The sequence below is a fragment of the Anas acuta genome, chromosome 10 (genome assembly GCF_963932015.1).
Source record: "Anas acuta chromosome 10, bAnaAcu1.1, whole genome shotgun sequence".
NCBI classification, from domain to species: Eukaryota; Metazoa; Chordata; class Aves; order Anseriformes; family Anatidae; genus Anas; species Anas acuta.
The window spans coordinates 1,058,885-1,076,637 of record NC_088988.1 but is presented as its reverse complement, the minus strand read 5'-3'; the positions used below and the strand labels follow the sequence as shown (position 1 = coordinate 1,076,637).

Genomic DNA, 17,753 nt, shown 5'->3' with positions numbered 1-17,753 from the left:
AGGTGCCCAGGGACTGCAAATCGGGGCTAGATTAAATATAGAGACGTCCATATTGCATAAAATTGGCTAATTACAATGAATTAGTCCTGAAATATGCAAATATGCACTCACACTGCAAAACATGATGTGGTAATGAACATTGCTCCTCTGGGAGGCAGGCACGCTGCTCTGTGCAGCAGTGGTGGCACACACACACACACACACACAGACACACACACACACACACACACACACACACACACACACACAGAGCCTTTCCTCTCCAGCATGAGCCCTTGCTCTCTTCCCCCCCTCCTTGTTTCCACCCCAGCAGAGGCCATGTGTCAGGCACATACTTTATAGCTGCCTTTTTTTTTTTGGTGAGGTACCAAAAGCTACCAGCCCACCACAAGCTAGAGCCAGAAGGCAGCTGCCCATACAGCAACATCCTTGTTCCTGCTCTGTGGTGCTTCAGAACCAGTCAGGTCTCAGCTAATAGTGAAAACTCACAGTGACAGCTGAAACAGGTATGTAGAGCAAGTTTTAATACAGGCTGCAGTAGAAATCTTCAGCTGTTGACTTGTCAGTGAAGGAGATGAGCACGGGGGAAGGAAGAGTGCTGTGCTTAGAGAAAAGAACTCACCCTGGCTTTTCCCCCTTCCCTGCTCAGTGCTCAGACCCCCAAACCACCCAGCCTTTCTCCTTGTTGCAGCAGCTGCCAGTTTGAGCAGGCCTATACAGCCATGTTATAAACAAACGCAAAAAGCAGGCATCAAAGTAGAGGCAAACAAAGCACTGACCGTTTCAACAAAGGAAAAGAACCCAGCAGCAAAGTGATTTAGTTTACAAGATTTTTAATTTACAAATAAAAAAACTACACATTTTACTTTTTGTCTTTTTTCTCCTCTTTCTTGACATCGCTCTTCTCTTTGTCTTTCTCCTTCTCATCTTTCCTCTCTTTTTTACTTTCTTCTTTTTCCTGTCCTTCTTTCTTCTCTGCATCCCTGTTGGCAATCTTGTTGTTAATGAGGTTGTGCAGGGCAACCACCGAACGAATAAGAGAAGCCAGGTAAACTACCACCATCTGGTCATTGGTCTTCAGATAAAAGGCCTTGACAAACTCCTGCAGGTTGACATCTGGTAGCAGGTTGAAGACATCCTGAAGATGGTAAATGATCTGGTGATTGATGGGTAGTTTGCCCATGGCTACTTTCTCTAAGTAGCTCCTGATGTCCAGAAGCTTGGAGTTCAGTCCCTTCAAGCCATGGACCTGATTCGTGATCCGCTGGGACAGGGTGCCCACCGTGGTATCCTTGATATCTCTGAAACACACATAACAAAGCCTCAGCATCAGAAAGTTACACTGCATGCTCGTTACCAGGCTATGCATAGTCACTGAGAGGTCTTCCAGCTTAGAAAGAAGAGCACTTTCAAGCCCAGATAAAGGACAATTAAACTGAATGCTTTAAGTCAAAGAATGAGAACAAACTGATTTACATTAGAAAGTGTATCTAAAATAGGTCACTGTTGTATCCTGTGGTGCACAAATGTTCTATTTGGAATAATATTAATAACACCACTTAGAGGGATATTAAGAAATAAAACATCAGAATTTCTGACACTTGAGAAGTTGAACAGCTTGGATTGGGTGACTGCTCTCTTTTCTTGATGACTGGCGAGCTTTGCCAATTCGTCAGCTAGCGATAAGCCTGCCATGCAGCCGTCCAGTCCTCCTGTGAGGTATGCTGTGGCTGGAGACAGTCCCAAACCACAATATTCCAAAGCTTTGATACAATGACTACGTAGTTTTCATCATCGCATGGAGTTTAAGTGGGCAGATACACGTTTCACGAGCAATAAGTGAACGTGCCAAGCAAGACTGCTAAATGAATACGCTCTTGGAACTTGAGCAGCGTGTTTGACAAGCTCTGCGTTTCCTCCAGGAAGCTGGCACCGGGAGATGCCAGATGGACCCTGTTTTCCCCTGGGCAAGTCGCCTGAGAAAGTTTTAATTTTAAAGGTGTTTACCGTAACAAGTGTTCAACACCAACTTCCTCTGCCTCCTCCGCTCCGATCTCACTGGTCACGTGCTCAAACGTCTTGGAGGTTGGAGTGCCATCCTTGGAGGGGCACGAACACAAGGGACAGGGTTAGACTGGGCACACAGCTGGCTACAGGCACAAAGACACACACAGACCAGCCAGTACAGGTGTCTCAATTGAACAAGGGTAACGTGAACAATGTTAAGCGTAAGATTAACTGAGGCCTGTTTGCACGACAGCATCAGGAAGAAGCAATGGGTCAAATTAGGGCAAAACAACGTGGGACTGAAGTACACAGCTAAGGGGAGAAGTTTGTAAGTGAATCACAATGCCTTTTAAAAATACACACTTTCAGATAGAGTATAAGAAACTGTACTAATGAATTTAGCGAAGTAGTTACATATAGTCCACCAGAAGTCAGAGAGGAAAAGCTGCCTTTTTCTTGTTTTAATTAGTATTTCTGCCACAAGTCCAGAAATGCTAGCAATTTCTTATTGTGCTCTGTGCAATTTTCACTTAATGTACTTTATTTGTCTATTGGTCTACTAGTGGGTAAAATGGAAAATCTCACTAAATATCCTAATTTCTTTCTTTCTCAATATAACCTTATTACACTTTAGGACACCTTTTGTCATCCTGGCTTTCACTGGTTAGAAGTATGCAATTCTAGAAAACAATACTAATGTGAATCAATCTAATTCAAATTAAAATCTACACAACTGAGATTAAGGAAGATGTTTAAGAGAGCCATCACCTGAACTACTGAGAATGAGTTTTACCAGTCTGTTTTCAAAGTCATTACCCAGACCAGTATACAGCTGTAAACAGAAAGCACTACTGAGACCACTGTGAATTCACATAACTAAGAACAAATTCCACAGATATATGACCTGTAATACTGGAAACAGCTTTCTCTCTCTAGTGAGGGCCTCAGAAAGGCAAGAGGATCAAACTTCTTTATATATGTTCAGAATGTAATTTAAATCAAACATTTGGAAATGAAAAGCTGAAGCTGATTTACTACTGTACATCGCCTGGGTGCAGAGTTTTGCTCATGCCTGACCTGCCTGTTCAACACTGGCTGGTGAACAAATGAATAAGCACACAAGTACTCAGAATACTTCTGCAAACATACGTGCAGAAGTGACTAGTTATAAGGGTTCCAATCAGTGACTGTGGCCATGGAAGTGACAGAAACAGGTAAGAAGCATCTAAATCATACAGAAAGCTGGAACTGTGGAATTCCTGAGGTCAAACTGTAACACAAAGCTTTTCTTCCAAGTGCATTGGTGGATGAAAACTTAGAAAGTTAGAAAGGCTCACACCACTGCTGGGATTAAACTCTGGTTTCAGCAGATTTTGGCTGCCAGTCACAGGGATGTGCATCCTTCAGAAAACCCGGGAAACTAACACTCATCTTTTAATGGAAACACTGAATACTCACATCGTGAACTTCTTCAACTGAAATATAAGCTTCTGTGGGCAGCCCCAAGTCCTTAGGTTTCACATCAATAATCACCAACACCTTATGGAAAAAAGCAAAAAGAAACCCAAGTTTTACTCAAGGACTAGAAAAAAATACCCAAGCCAGCTCTTCATTCCCTAACAATGGTATGCTGGCTGTGCAGGTGTTGTCTCCAGACATCTACAGATGTTTCAAGACTTTGAGGTGAGTTTTTAACAAGCTGTATCACCCATAACAAAGGTAAGGGCCAGGGGTTCCCAGGTCCCCCATTCAGGAAGAGTGAGTGAAAAACCAAACAGAAAGTGCAGCACTTACAGAGTTAGGACAGTATCTTTTCATCAGTTCATTGATGGCGATGTCATTCTTGTGTAGTTTAGGGCCTGTGTGGTACCAACCAACTATTCTTTCTCTAGCTGAGGAAAAACAGAAAGGATTCTAAATCAGAACCATGTGGTAAGACAACAGAAAGATTTAGGTGGAGACTGAATCAGGGGTGAAAATCTGATGTATGCAGAAGACGAGTGTCAAGCAGGGAAAAAATGAATCTGAGCAGGCAAGACAATGACATGACCAGTGACAAAGACATCTTACTAATCTTAGTTTGCATCAATTACTTTACTCCTAGGTTCATAACTAGACTATTTCATATCATGTACTAATTTTGCAGATGCTGGGATCTGTCAGCTTGAAACTCTGACATCTAAGAATGTAAAAATTCTAGAAATATAAACTGTTCCACGAGAATGCCAACTGTTCCTAGGGCTAAAAAAATTAATAGGAATTGAAGTTATCAATGGACATTCAGCCCTAAAGCCTCAAACCAAGTAGCGAAGACAGTTTTTAAAACGGTAGTAAGGAATAAAAGAATTATTACTTGAAATTTGTGTTTGTAATATTTACATTCATAAGAAGCAATTTCAGGGCACATCTGTATAGAAGAGTTACTTGGGAAAAATAACAAGGTATAAATGAACGTGTTAAGAACACAAACTACTTGCACAAATTAATCCATGGAAAAGCATTAGCAAAAGTGAAGCCATGCAAGGAATTAGTACGGAGCAGCTTCTTACATGAGCAAATAATTTTCTACTTAGCTATGAATCCACTTTCTGAGGCAGACAAAGATTTTGAAGTTTCCAGGAGCGTATCCATGACTGCAAGACAATCTAAACTTACCGTTGACCTTCTTAAACATTCCATACATGTTCTCCAGATAGTCATGGTCTAGGAACCACACGGTATCATCCTTGTCGTCCTCATCAAAAGGAACTGCGAATAAAACAAAATATCAGTATTTAAGAATCCAACTTCTAGACCAGAAGTATTTATAGAACCTGCATGTTTTAGGATAGCTTTGGCTGCTAAGGGAGATCGGATCTTAAACAGTTTCAAATGCTCTGCAACGTTACACTGCAGGAGATAAATTTTGGCGCTGGTCAGTTCTCTTTCCTAACAGTTCTAGAACAGAAAAATAAAATGCAAAACATTTTGAAGGTTATCATCAGTTAGAACATCAAAACATCAGAGAGAAATCCTCCCTTACACAAAAGTAACTCGCTGTGCACAGACATTTGATATGATAAACTGAGGATCCCTGTAGACTTTGCAGCTTGTTGATCAACAGAAATCTACTCAGAGAAAAATTAATTTTCAGTGCAGAATTAATCAGTGCTTTCATGGACGACTAGAATCCAAAGAGGCACTTTAAGTGAGGACTGTTTACCCTTGAGTACAGGGCTCGTTATTTCATCAGTCAGCATGTACACAGGGACACAAGCTCAATCTTGAGAACAGGCTGCTTTCAGCCCTACAATTTACAAGAATATTAAAGCTTCATAGTTGAAAGGCTGTCAAAAGTAAAAAACAAAACAAAACAAAACCAACAAAACAACTTTTTCAACTTTTTTCAACTCAACTGGAAAAAATAGCCTTCAAAAAATTGGCAAAAAAAAAAGTCCCCATTTGGGAGAAGAACTCAATACAAACTGAAAAACTGCGTATGTAAACTGGGATATTTTTGCCTTGTCATAGAGTGGTCCCACTGGGAAGGAAATGATGTAACTAACACAAATGGGTTACTGAAAGCCATGGATTCAAAAACTACTGTTACTATCACATACAAGTATTTAAGAGGAAACTGTTTCAACACTATTATTAACAGCTTAAAGAAAGACCAAGTGCTGTAACTGGACAAAATCTGAGGAAAAGAATTAAAGCTGAAGTACACATTACATCTTTACGTAAGCAGGAAACAGCCACATCAGCACTCAGGGCTGTGATTTGTTCTGCAAGCTGGGACATGATCACTCAGCAGAGGTCAGCCAGTCCAATGCACCAAAACATTTGCCAGCGTTTTAAAAAAGGTTTACACCTGCTGCTGAAACACTGCACATGGCACAATGTTACAGGGAAGATGTGGGACGAGAAAGGCTGTGGTAGCAGTATTTTTGACAGCTGGCAGTTAGCATTTTTTTGTTTGATACAGGCTGCTTTGAGGTGGAGAGAATCTGTGGCCTGTCAGGGTGGCGTAAGAAAAAAGTACGTGATGCACCTGATTGAGCAACTGGGTAGGTCCTAATATGGTGGGACACCCAAACTCACCTGCGAAACTGTTGGACACATCCAGGATTTTCTTCTGCCACGAGCCCAGCAGCACGCCGACGACTCGCTTCTGGTTTCCAACTTTTCCTATCCTGAATGGAGAAGGCGGTGAGCCCCGGCACCGAGCCCCTCGGGGAGAAGGTAACAGCGGGGCAGCCGGTGCCTCCCAACCGTGCAAACCTCCCAGCGCGGGCGGGCCGGCACAAAGGGCGGCCTGGATGGCCACCGACCGCTGATTTACGTTAAAAAAAAGCTTCCCGGGTGCACTGAGAGCCAAACCCGGTGCCGCAGTGACACGGGGCAGGCCGCGGTGCTGTGTCACGGGGCAGGGCCCGGGGGGCTCGGGGGCACCGCGAGCTGCTCCCCCCGCTGCCCATCAGCGCTGGGGCCGCCCGGGAGGAGCCCCGGGAGGTGCCCCGGGGCCGGGAGGGGGCAGTTGGGGCCTCAGGGCCGCGCTCAGCCCCGCGGGCAGCTCCGGGACGCGGCCCTGGGCTCCGCAGCCCCCCCCCAGCCCCGGCCCCGGCCCGGCCCGCGCCGCCTCCCCCGGGCCCGGCGGCCGCCACAGGCCGCGATCCCGCCGCCGGGCCCGGCTCCGGCCGATCGGGGCCCACCCGCCCCCTGCCCCCGTCCCCGCTCCTTTCCCGTTCCCCCCCCGGTGCCCGTCGGCGCGGCGCGGGCCGGGCCCGTGACTCAGCGCGGCGGCGGCCCCGGCGGCCGGCCCCACCTGTTGAAGTGATCGACGACGCTGAGCAGCACCAGCGGGTGCACGACCACCCGCTCCACCGCCAGCTCCGGCATGGCGCCCGCCGCCCGCCCGGCCCCGGCCCCGGCCCCGGCCCCGCTCCGCGCCCCGCCCGCCGCAGGCCCCGCTCCCCGCCGCGCGGCTCCGCTCCCAGCCTGCCCCGCGCCCGGGCGGGGCCTCGGCCGCCATCTGCGACGGGGCGGCGGGCGGCCGCCGCCATCTTGGGGAGGTCGCGGGAGGCGGGCCGCGCCCCGCCGCCATCTTGGGAAGGTGCGGCCGGGCCGGCGGCGGCGCGGCGCCATCTTGGGGCAGTCGGGACGCGGCGCCCCGGCCGCTGTGGGGGCGGGCGGGGGGCTGCTGGGGGTCGCCTCCAGCCCCTGTGTTATGCTCTGTAGGCACCAACAGCCCCCAGGCTTTTTTTAAATAAACATTTTCCTCTCTGAAGTATAGTTTTTCCTAAAAGAGACACAGCTTAGACGCAAAGCCAGCAGGCACAAAGCTTGTCAGTGGTACCTCACGGCTGCTCCCCAACCCAGCGCCGGGATATTAACATAAAAAGTGCTGACAGAGTGTTTATCGCCTCACTGTTTTAAAATCACCACATTCCTTCTTTCCACGCTTTCCCCATAGGACACGCTTTTTGAGGTGTGAGCAGTGTGGCAGTGCTGGGTGAGGTCCCAGGCTCTGTGCTGCTGTCCCGCATCCCGACACCTCGCAGCTGCGACTGTCGCGATATCGCTCTCACTGGGGCTGAAGCTGAGGCCTCTTGTGGCCTCTTTCAGGCGTTGCGTCCTCTAGTGCCGGTTTTGTCTGAAAAATACAAATCCGGCGGTGCTTTGAGGGGCTCCTTCCAGCAGAGGGAGACGTCTGACCGTGGAATTGGAAGCTAGGCGGCGTTCTTGTAGCTTGTTTTATCAATATACATATAAAACTCAATGTTCAAATTAACTAGTTCAATAAGTAATTTAGCTCATTGATTTTTGGGCATATCCTAAGTGCCATTACAAGCTACGGATATTTTAAATGCCATTACCTAATAGAAGGAATGTTTTAAGCACCTTTTATTGATTTTATTACTGCTTTATTTTGCTGTCTTGGTTTAAAATCATTTTAACCACTCTGTAATCAAGAAGAAATATATCGTTGGTGAAATACAGTCAATTTCCTAAAAACCTTTGACATCGTTAAATAAGGAATTACAGTTGTTAAATCATGTCAGGCAATAACCGAGGGACAGAAAAGATATAAAATTTGGAGCAGCGGGCCAGCATACCAGTAAGCTGTTCTGACCTTTGGCATTCAGACTCCGTATGTGACAATCACGCTTCAATTCTGTTCCTGGGTCTTACATCAGTCAGAAGAGATTTAAAATCTCAGCATGCCAGGAAGGTTGTTGAAGGATAACGGAGTATGATCTAGAGACAATTAAGGGGCATTTTAATGACCTGCTGTGACTTTTTGTTAAAATTACTCTCTAACTTAGTGCATTTGAAGTTTCATTTGCTGGATTGTATTGCTGGTAGTTTAGTGTATTGATGTTATACACAAAAGGAGTAAATTGAGTCTGCTCATAGGGATTTCAGTTACTTCCCTTCCCAGCTCTTTTGACTTGAGAAGATTATCAGTATTATTGAGCTAATCAGCTGGTAGATGTAGACTGGGAATACAGGCAATATGTTGCTTAATCAAAGAATTGAAAAGTAAGTAATGAATGTTGGTGCTCAATAAAAAACGGCTAATGAGTTGATTGCATTGATGCCTGATGTAATTTAACTGTAGAGTGGCAAACATCAATACTTATTTATGATTTGGCTCATGATTGCTGAGCTGAAGTTCAAAGTTTAGAGACGTTCTCCTGTAAGCGAGCACCTGGCGACTGACCTGGAGTGGAGAGGTTCCTCCCCTCCGGAACAAATGATTCAGTTGTTAGTTGTTGGGCTTTACTTCTCTTCTCCTTTCTTTTCCTTTATTTTTATTTTTTAGGGTATGGACACCTTTTCAGAGGTTTAAGAACAATACTCTGAATTGAAAAATTAGAAGAATAAATTGTCATAAAACAGCTGCGTAATCATGAATTTGACTTTTAATGCTAAACTGACCTCTGGTCTGCCTTGAATAATGGCCTTGATAACCTCAAGGGGGAAGTCACTGTCCCAGATGCATCGTGCTGTCTGTGGGGGAGACCTCTGCTGTGTTTTGGCTTGCCATCCCATTATCGGTTCCATTAGTGTCAGTGCATTTTGAAAGAAAGTTCATCAGCAGAAAATCGCACACTGTCTTGAACGGCATGACCTGCAACTCTGTTCTGAATTCACTTCATTCGGAATTCACTTTTTGCCCTAATTCTCTTCCTTTTAATTTGTTAGGTGTCGTTAACTCTGCTCAAGTTCTTACTGTCACACAGAAGGACGCCTCTGTAGGCTTTTCCAAACCAAGCTCTGCTGCTGTCAGCTGCTGTGTCACTAGCAGGATGAAAACTGTTGGTGCTGAGATCCTCAGTCTTTTCTATGCCTTTTGTCATGTCCTGGCCTCTTTTCCAACCCTGGGGACCAGGAATGTTGGACCTTCCATCAGGAATTGGTATTTGTTTTTTAACTGCGAAGTGTTTAGATGTTTCAGAAACTTGCTTTCTATTTCTATAAAATGTCCTGTGTCATGTTCACGCCTAGGTGCTTGTTAGACTAGTGACGTTCTCTGGGCAGCCATCAGCCATGGTGTTACGGAGTGTCTGCTTGCCATCTGCTTTCTAATTTAACTACTGCTGGCCTACAAGACCACAGGAACGTGGCGGAGGGACACTTAATGGTTGTGTCCCTCACTTTCTCCTTTCAATCTGGCAGTATTGGTGAAGGGGAGCAGTGTGCATCTGTAATAGTGGTGGTGGGGGAACAAACAAAGATAATTCTGCCAGTGGAATCACAGAACTATCTGATTGTGTATAGACCAGGGAAGGCATACGTTTACTGAGTACGTTCAGTTTGTGTTCCTAGGTGTTCTTTCCAGCTGTGAGAGTTAGAAACGTAACAGTGCTTTAAATGAAAACACCAGCATGCTGCAGTTAACAACCTCAGTTCATTGAGCACGTGAATGGAGCCTTGGATGACTGCTTAATAGCCTGCGCCCTCCCAACTTACCGCCTGCTTTGTGTATTTTTCCATCGTGTCTGAGAAGACAAGATGCTGCTCTTTGCCGATCGGTAGCCTCTCCTTGGGAAGGGTTTGGTTACCTGTGCCCCGGAGCCTCTCCCAGGGACCCACTTCTCTACCCACCTAAAGGGCAGAGTGTGTGAGGGAAGTTGTCAGCAGAAAGAGGGTGGGCTGCGGGCGGGAGGAGGGCAAGTCCTGTGGAAGGCAGAAATGCTCCAGCCTGATTTGCTTTTTCTCTGTAGCTCTCCAGTGCCTGCTAGTGATAAGTGACATCCGTGGGACTGTGGCTGCAACAGATCCACGCAGCTGGGACGTATTGATGCCTGATGCTTTGGATCCTAATCCTAAATGACACTTGCTAATGTGTTCCCTTAATACTATTTTTCTTTATTTTTAAATAAAGTCTTTATTTTTTCTACATAGGTGAAGAAGGGGGAAATGTATTTAAAAAGACTAGAATATGTTTTCATTGAAATGCCTTTTAAAATGTGTTAAAAATCCACTAGGGAAGAGTGAAGCTTTCTTTAGACCTGTCCATAGTTTGTCACAATACCTTTATGCTACGGGTTCAAACAGGAAATATTTATTTCACTATAAGTAAGTGTAGCTTTGTCCAAATAACTGCAGCTTCCTGTTAAGATTTCCTCGACCAGACTGTGCCTTTAACTGTTTTAGGAAGAACGATGCTGCCTGGAATTGAACAGGGATAATGCAAGTCATGGAAGGAAAACAAAGCCACCACAACATTAGTTCTAATTTGTTTTGGTTAAACCGTAATTCAGTAAAATGCTGATGCTGTATGCTCAATGCATGATGCCATGAAAAATGTACTTAGCCAAACTTCAAAATATGTATCAGTTTGCTTCTGAAGACCTCTAAATTGGAGCAATAAACATTTTTTTTCCAAGTCTGTGTTCTAGAACATAATTTTTTAAAGTAAACTTTCAAATCTGTAATTATAAATTCTTCTGTTCGTTTCTTTGCAATCTGATATTTAAATATTTGTGCTGTAGTCATTTATTTGTTTCCCTGTAAAGTACTGTTGCTTGACCAAAAGGTAGATTTGTAAAACTCATGCTACTTAACCATAATTTGGCCATCTGTAAGCACTGCAGTTGTCAGTGAATTAAAAAAATTCTGTCCATACCTGTGGGTTAGCTGGTAACTGAAATGATCCTTATCCTTCCAAAACCAGTATCGTAGTGGAATTTTGACCAATACTTTTTGGATGTAGAATAGGCCCTTTCTTCAGGTAAGGACGGTTCGTAGAAGAGCTGTCAACATCTAATATGAAGCTTTGGAAAAAACTCTTCCTGTTTTACACTCTATACTTAAGATTTTGTTGTTCCATCCAGAAATCAGAGGATATAGAAATGCCAAAAAAAAAAAAAAAAAGTTAATAACTAAATCACCAACTCTAATTTTTGTATTTCAATAGAGCACAAATTACTTATTGTATTCTGCTGCTTCTGCTACAAAATGATTTTTTTTTTGAAAACAGTGGAAACAGTTTAAAAAAAAAAAAAGCACAACAGGTTCCAGTCATACTCATTTTTCCACACCTTGAGGACTAGCAAATTCTTTAATATGAGATTTTATTTGTACAAAGCAAAACTTCAAAACCACTCAAAAGCTTTCTTATTAACTGCTGTCAGTCCTTTGATTTACAAGGGCAATAAAGATCTAGAGGGGGCACATTTATCATGGAGTTCAGCACACCAGGAGCCATTTTCTCAAGCGGTAAAGCCAAGTGATAAAATGAGTTCTTTTGTTCTATAACCAAGACACATTCCCTATTTTTAAAAATGTGTGTGTTGGACTTCTTGGCTTGTAGTTTGGCTGTGTTCCTGTAATACTCCATTTATAAATAATGAAAAATTGCTAACATGCAGATGCCTATGATGCATCTGGAAAAACAGACTTTCTGAAGGAAAGAAACTTACTTTCAACTTTGGTTTATTTGCTAACTCTTTCTCCAATGCTAATTTTTGTATGATTTCTTTTTCATAGCACTTTTAAAAGTAGAGGTTTTTTTTTTTTTTTTTTTTTTTTTTTTTTTTTTTTTTTTTTTTAAGTGATCATATACCTCTCTGCAAAGCTGAAGGAATTCTGATTAGGAAATAATTTAAAATTAAGAGCCATGCTTTTAGGGCATATTGCTATTTTGCTTCAGTTGTGCTTCAGTTGCTTCATCTGTTTCTAAACTTGTGTCTGAGTGACTTTTCGAAGGCTGTTCTTTAATGTGAGCAGATAGCAAAAATTATTTCCCTGTCTAGACCAAAATATTGATAGCTTGTATGGACCCTCTAGCAGACAGAGCTGTGTGGGACACCTTGCAAGAGTAAATACCTATTGCAAGTGAGCAAGGGGCTCAGAATCTGGCCATAAGTAAACTGTGTCCAGACGTGTGTGTATGTACATAGATAAGTATATAAAAGTCAATTCTGTTTGTTCCATGAAAGTGCTGCCACCTTCAGTCTCTTCCAGGGAAAGAGGAATCGGACAATCAAGCGAAGTCCAGCAATGCGCAGCTGTCCAGTGTTGCTGCATGGGCAGCCTCAACATGCGAGTAGCAGCACAGACCTACGTAAAGTACTTGTTAATATAACTTTGAATAAAATAATCCTTAATTCTTGACCTAAAACAAAGTGGAGGTCCTTCTGATGTGTTGGCTTCAGTTGGGCTGCTGTCACAACACATCTAAGAGTGAGTCTGAAAAAGACAGAGGCATTAAACCTTGTTTATATTTAAATTGGCCCCACGCTCTGCTGCCCTTACAGCAACAGCAGTGCTGCAGTAGTCCCCGTTTGTCCCCAAGTTATGCAAAGCATGATGGATGGGCTTGCAAGGCATTTTGGACAATAGCTGTTTCTTTGGTTTTATTCTTGGTTTCTTTTGTAGATAGGCTTTTAAGAAAAGCCATGTTGTAAGCAGACTGCTCTTGTAGCAAAGTCACCACGTTGCTCTCTATGGTGCTGCTATTTGAGCAAAAGCACCGAGCACAAGCACAAGGTGTGTCTGCCCTACTCGACTTTCTTTGACCGCGGTCAGCAGCAGATTTGTAGATGAGTATTAAAACGAGCCAGACGTACAGTGGTGCTTTTGGACTGAGAAACGTGGAGCAGCACAAATCTTGCCAAGCCTTCTTATCGATCCTAAACAGTCTTCAACTGTGCAAGGTGTGTGTGGGATAATTCTTCACTCACTGTATGCTACATTAAATAGTTTGGAAATAGGACTCAGATTATGATCACTCTAGTTCATATGCCCCGAAAGCATATTGCCAAGAAATTATTATTATTATTATTTTTATTTTGGTGGCTGACTTAGAGTAGTTACTTATCCAGAAGGAAGCAGCTATTACAGCAGCCAGAAGACCCCACCATAACTGCCCTATTAGCGTATGGAAAACTAAGGCTTTGGTTGACCTATCATGGCAATCATCTGTAGCAGAGGGATTTTGCAGATCTCTTTGCTGTAATTTTATGTTGGCACTTGAAATTTAGCAAGAACAGACTTAGTCTAGGAGGCCCACCTTTCTGTATAGCTGTGTATGTAACTTCTGATACTTATCGTATCGTAAAGCCTTTAGTCTCTGATATTTAAAGTCAGGAATTATAATTTTTTCTTTTTTTTTTTTTAAACCCTGGGGCCTCTTATACTGTAGTGTCTTGAAAGATCCTAAAGCTCTGGAAAAAAAATTGAAATACTTTTTATTTTATGAAGCAGTTTTGGGGTCAGTTTTTCTAAAATGAATGCTTTTATGTTGGATAGTTTAAAGACCATCTGTTAACTGAAACCAACCATAAGTGAAGTTTCAGTTATGTTTCCTATTAGTCTTGTATCTTTCCTATTAGTCATGTATGAAAGAATACAGAGACATCCAACAGAACTCAAAACAAAAATTGAAAAAGCAGATGTTGAAGCTGTGTTGGCTTGTTGCTTTCTTTTTACGGGAGCAAGTAATTATTAATGAATCACAAAAATACTATAAGACTGGTTTTGTAAACTGTTATCTAGAATCACGGTGAAGATGTATTTCTGATTACTGTATATTGCAGTTGAAAATTGGAGTATTTTACTTGGAGACACTGAAGAGGGTTAAAAAAAATAGATCATGAATGTTATGTCTGGAAGCATACAATGAAAGATAAAATACAAAATTTTAAATAGTTATGCACTTCTAGTCTCTCAGGGCTCATTTATTATGTTGTCATGGTGAGCAACGAATAAAAAAATAAAATAAAAAGGCTGTTCCTTGGGTAGTTGTGACTTATTGGTAGTTATCTTTTACAAGAGTTCCATGCTGACTTAAGTAAAGATCTCTGAGGAAAAAAAACAAACTTTATTTTTCAAATACATTCAGCTAAGAGCTCACAGCCTTCCATGACACCGCACTGAATTATTATTAGTGTACACTGCTGTGAGAATAACACTCACTGCTGTTTAACAACAATGTCTTTCCATGGAATTTCAGAAAGTCAGTAGGAAAATGAAAGGCAGAATTGAGAGCTGAAGCAGAATTAAAACAGTCCATTCTGAAGCCAGGATCCTTCCATCATTGCTTCTGTAAGAAGAATTAACATGTACCGTATATGCACTTCCATATGATTTGGTTGAGAAATTTCTAATAGCTTGCGTATGTTAAGCAGAAGGTCCTCTCTTGCCTGAATAAAATCTCTTTAAGCGTATTTCATTCAGACTTTCTCTTTTTTTTCTCTCCTTAGCCTGTAATCAAATATCACGAATGTGCGTGATTTTGTCTATATAAAGCTTCATTTCTCATGGAGAGTGGAGGTTAATTAATTTTTTGCTTACTTCTATCATAATGGAAGATAATGTGTTGCACTTGGTAGGTGATGAGATTCAAAGAGTTGGGAATTAACAGCTGTGTCCAGGCTGCTGTGTGAGGTTGTTCTCAAAGACTGGCCCAGGCTCCCTGGCTGAATCGCCAGGTGAGCAGGCTCCTGAGCCTACCCCACGCCCTTGGTGGTCTCGGAGGTCTGTGTGTGCAGTTTGGGAGCTGCGGCCACCAAATTCAGGAGGGCAAAGATCAGTCAAGTGTCACAAACTGAAGCCACAGCAAGGACACCGAATTGCTGTTGTAAGGAGCAAATCGCTTTGCTGCCCTCGTGGGAGCAGGTATGGCCAAAACCCCAAGTGCTTACTGCCAGTAAAAATCTTCCAGAAATTCCAGCTCTGAGACCTTCTGTCTCTGGTCCTGTGGAGGTTACACAAAAACTAAAAGGAACTAGGGCTAGGCTCACCGGGCAATGAAACAGCACTTAATAGAAAATGGGCACCGATGGGAAGACTTTCTGACCCTAATACCCCAAGAGTTACCCAGATTTAAAATGGTCCTGTCAACACCTTCTTACCCTAAATGTGGTATGCAATCCCACCAAAGACATCCCTCCTTAGTCTGTCTCAGGGCACCCTTCATGTCCTGTTCAAGGCAGATTACCAAGGCACCTGGGCACCTTGGGCAGTGGAAGACTCTCCTAGTAACGAAATGTTACTGAAACACGGTGATAACCAAGCCCAATAGCTCTGTCAGCCTCTGTGGCCCAGCTGCTGTGCTCATCTCCAAGCCCCTTTCCTGTCCTAAGACTGGACTTAGGGGGAAGTTGAATTTGAAGACTCGTCCTAGCTCATCTGCAAAGGTCTCCTCTCAGTCAGCTGCCTGTGCCAAGTGTAGGTTCAGCTGTCCCCAAGGCCTGCAAATGTTTAAAGATGAAAGGAGTGTAAGGCACCTGGAGTCCCCCGAATTCCTGTGACACCAAGGCCAAGATGCTGTGAAGGAAGAAGTAAATTAGCCTTGAAGGGGCTTTAACAGGATAAAGTTGATCAGTCAGTGTTTATGTCTTGTTCTTCTACTGCTTCATCTATGAATGGTTTAGACAAAATCACTCTTTTGTTTTGATAGCTGTTTCATTTAGAAAATGAAAAATTAGTGACTCAAGTGTAGTGTTTTGAAATTCTTGTATTGGACGTGTTTGAGAAATGCTGGTAGTAATAATGTAATTATTCTTGTTAAAAGAGCGTCAAAATTATTTCATTGGACTGAGGAAGCACAGATTTGCTTTAAATGGCTTCCTTTTGTGGGAGCAGGTGTCCCTGGGGAAGGAGCAGGGTCTGGCAGAGGTTGGGGAGTGCTGCTTCACATGCTGCCAGTGACAGTGTCTCTCTCATATTTGTACTGGTGCTTTTTAATAGGACACTTTACCACCTCTGCTGGTCCCAATACCCCGTTTGTCACAGTTTGAGAATAACAGATAAACACATATTCTTTCAGAAGAACAAACTGTTTTTCTACCATTTCTCTGGAAGCCTGATAGGTAAAAATATGGAATAAAATAATAAAAAAAAAAACCTCCTATGGCAACTATTTTCTTTTAGAGAAAACACATATTTTAGGATAGTGTTTACAAAAGCTTTATTGGTACTGCATTACAGTCTTTCAAAACTGTTTCCATAACTATCAGGAACTTAAAATGTATTTACTTTATTTCAAGACTTAGGCGGTTATAAATCCTGTACCGCCTAGGTCTGCGCTTTATAGACCAAATTTACTGTTGTTCTTAATGTTGTGCTGCGTTAATTATGTTGAGACAAAATGTCTATGATAGGAATGTCGTGCTCATTTTCCTTGCCTTCTCTAGAAGGCTGACTTCTCTCCCTGGCTATGGCCAATGTGTGCCTGTGCAGGGAATACTTCTCAGATGTTCAATAACTTCTGTGACATCCTACCTGCGACAGGCTGTGGACAATTGTGTAGTCTGATATCATTTGCCACGTTTCCCATGTAGGTAAAACAGCCTTTTTTTTTTTTTTTTTTTTTTTTTTGTATAAATACATAAAAAAGTCAAAATACATGGCATCTAACAAACTTCTTTACGCTTAATATTTTTGGAATTACCCTGCCACTGTTATAAATGGTGCTGTCCAGGTAATGTGAGCAGCTAGGTGCTGGGACCTCTCCTCTAAAGGTAAATCTAATTGGCCATATGGCTGTTAGTCTGCACATTTTTCATACATAGTATATAAATTTGTCCTGTTTAAATGTTACTTTTAAGAGAGAGTGAAATTGTAACCTCAAGACATTCCACACCTCTTCAGAATCAGTGTAGAAAGAAAAGAGCATACAAACTACACTTTTCCTTTGTCCCATTTTGAGAATATCTGGTTACTTTTTTGTTTATATATTTGCTTGTTTTCACAGGAGTCTATTGAGGTAAAAGGTGATCGGTTTATGTGTGTGTGTAATAAATATTAAGAGGACAGGAGACTGAAGAGTTCTGCAGAGAGGGCCTCTTGGATCAAAGTCATAGTCATTTAAATTTAGTGAGGGAAAACATTGTACAAGGTGAGATATAATCACCGAATGGTGAACTTTTAGATTACTTTTGTAACTGATAAACTGATTGCTTTCCATTAAAAAAAAATAAAATCTTTTCTGGTGGTGCATCATGGAGACAATTACCCACATGCTCTTTTCATATTAAAGCATTATATGCTGTCTTTGTTGATGGAAAATGCATAAGGTTTTCGAAATATTGCTTTCTTGGCTTATGGAAAAATGTCCTCCTAGCTCATCCATTCTCAGATTCTGGTGATAGTCCTTTTAATTTCCCTTTGCTCTTATTGGATTCTGGAAAAGGTTAATTAGTTATCCACTGAGCTTGATAGAAGAAGATTTTTTAGAATATAATAATAAGAAATGTTCTACTGGGGTATGAAGGTAACACCACAAGGGGGTACTATAATTTTATCAAATT

General features: G+C 42.5%; 1 protein-coding gene and 1 long non-coding RNA gene across 2 annotated transcripts; one reads left to right on the top strand and one right to left on the bottom strand.

Moving 5' to 3' along the window:
* Window positions 1–816: 816 nt before the first annotated feature.
* Window positions 817–6,976, bottom strand: PSMD7 (proteasome 26S subunit, non-ATPase 7). The gene is made up of 7 exons (XM_068693447.1): window positions 6,812–6,976; window positions 6,088–6,179; window positions 4,663–4,755; window positions 3,802–3,899; window positions 3,466–3,546; window positions 2,008–2,099; window positions 817–1,301 (listed from the first exon to the last, which is right to left on the bottom strand). The coding sequence occupies exons 1-7, from the start codon at window positions 6,883–6,885 to the stop codon at window positions 863–865; spliced, it is 969 nt and encodes a 322-aa protein (XP_068549548.1). The 5' UTR covers window positions 6,886–6,976; the 3' UTR covers window positions 817–862.
* LOC137861872 (uncharacterized) lies at window positions 5,805–10,882 on the top strand. The gene is made up of 2 exons (XR_011099903.1): window positions 5,805–6,228; window positions 10,218–10,882. It is a non-coding gene; the product is annotated as an uncharacterized lncRNA (long non-coding RNA).
* Window positions 10,883–17,753: the final 6,871 nt, after the last annotated feature.

Coding starts and splice junctions, on each gene's coding strand:
- PSMD7 (XM_068693447.1), bottom strand. CDS start 6,885: ATGCCGGAGCTGGCGGTGGAGCGGGTGGTCGTGCACCCGCTGGTGCTG. Junction 6,180..6,811: donor GTCGTCGATCACTTCAACAG/GTGGGGCCGGCC, acceptor TTCTCCATTCAG/GATAGGAAAAGTTGGAAACC. Junction 4,756..6,087: donor TGTGTCCAACAGTTTCGCAG/GTGAGTTTGGGT, acceptor TTTTATTCGCAG/TTCCTTTTGATGAGGACGAC.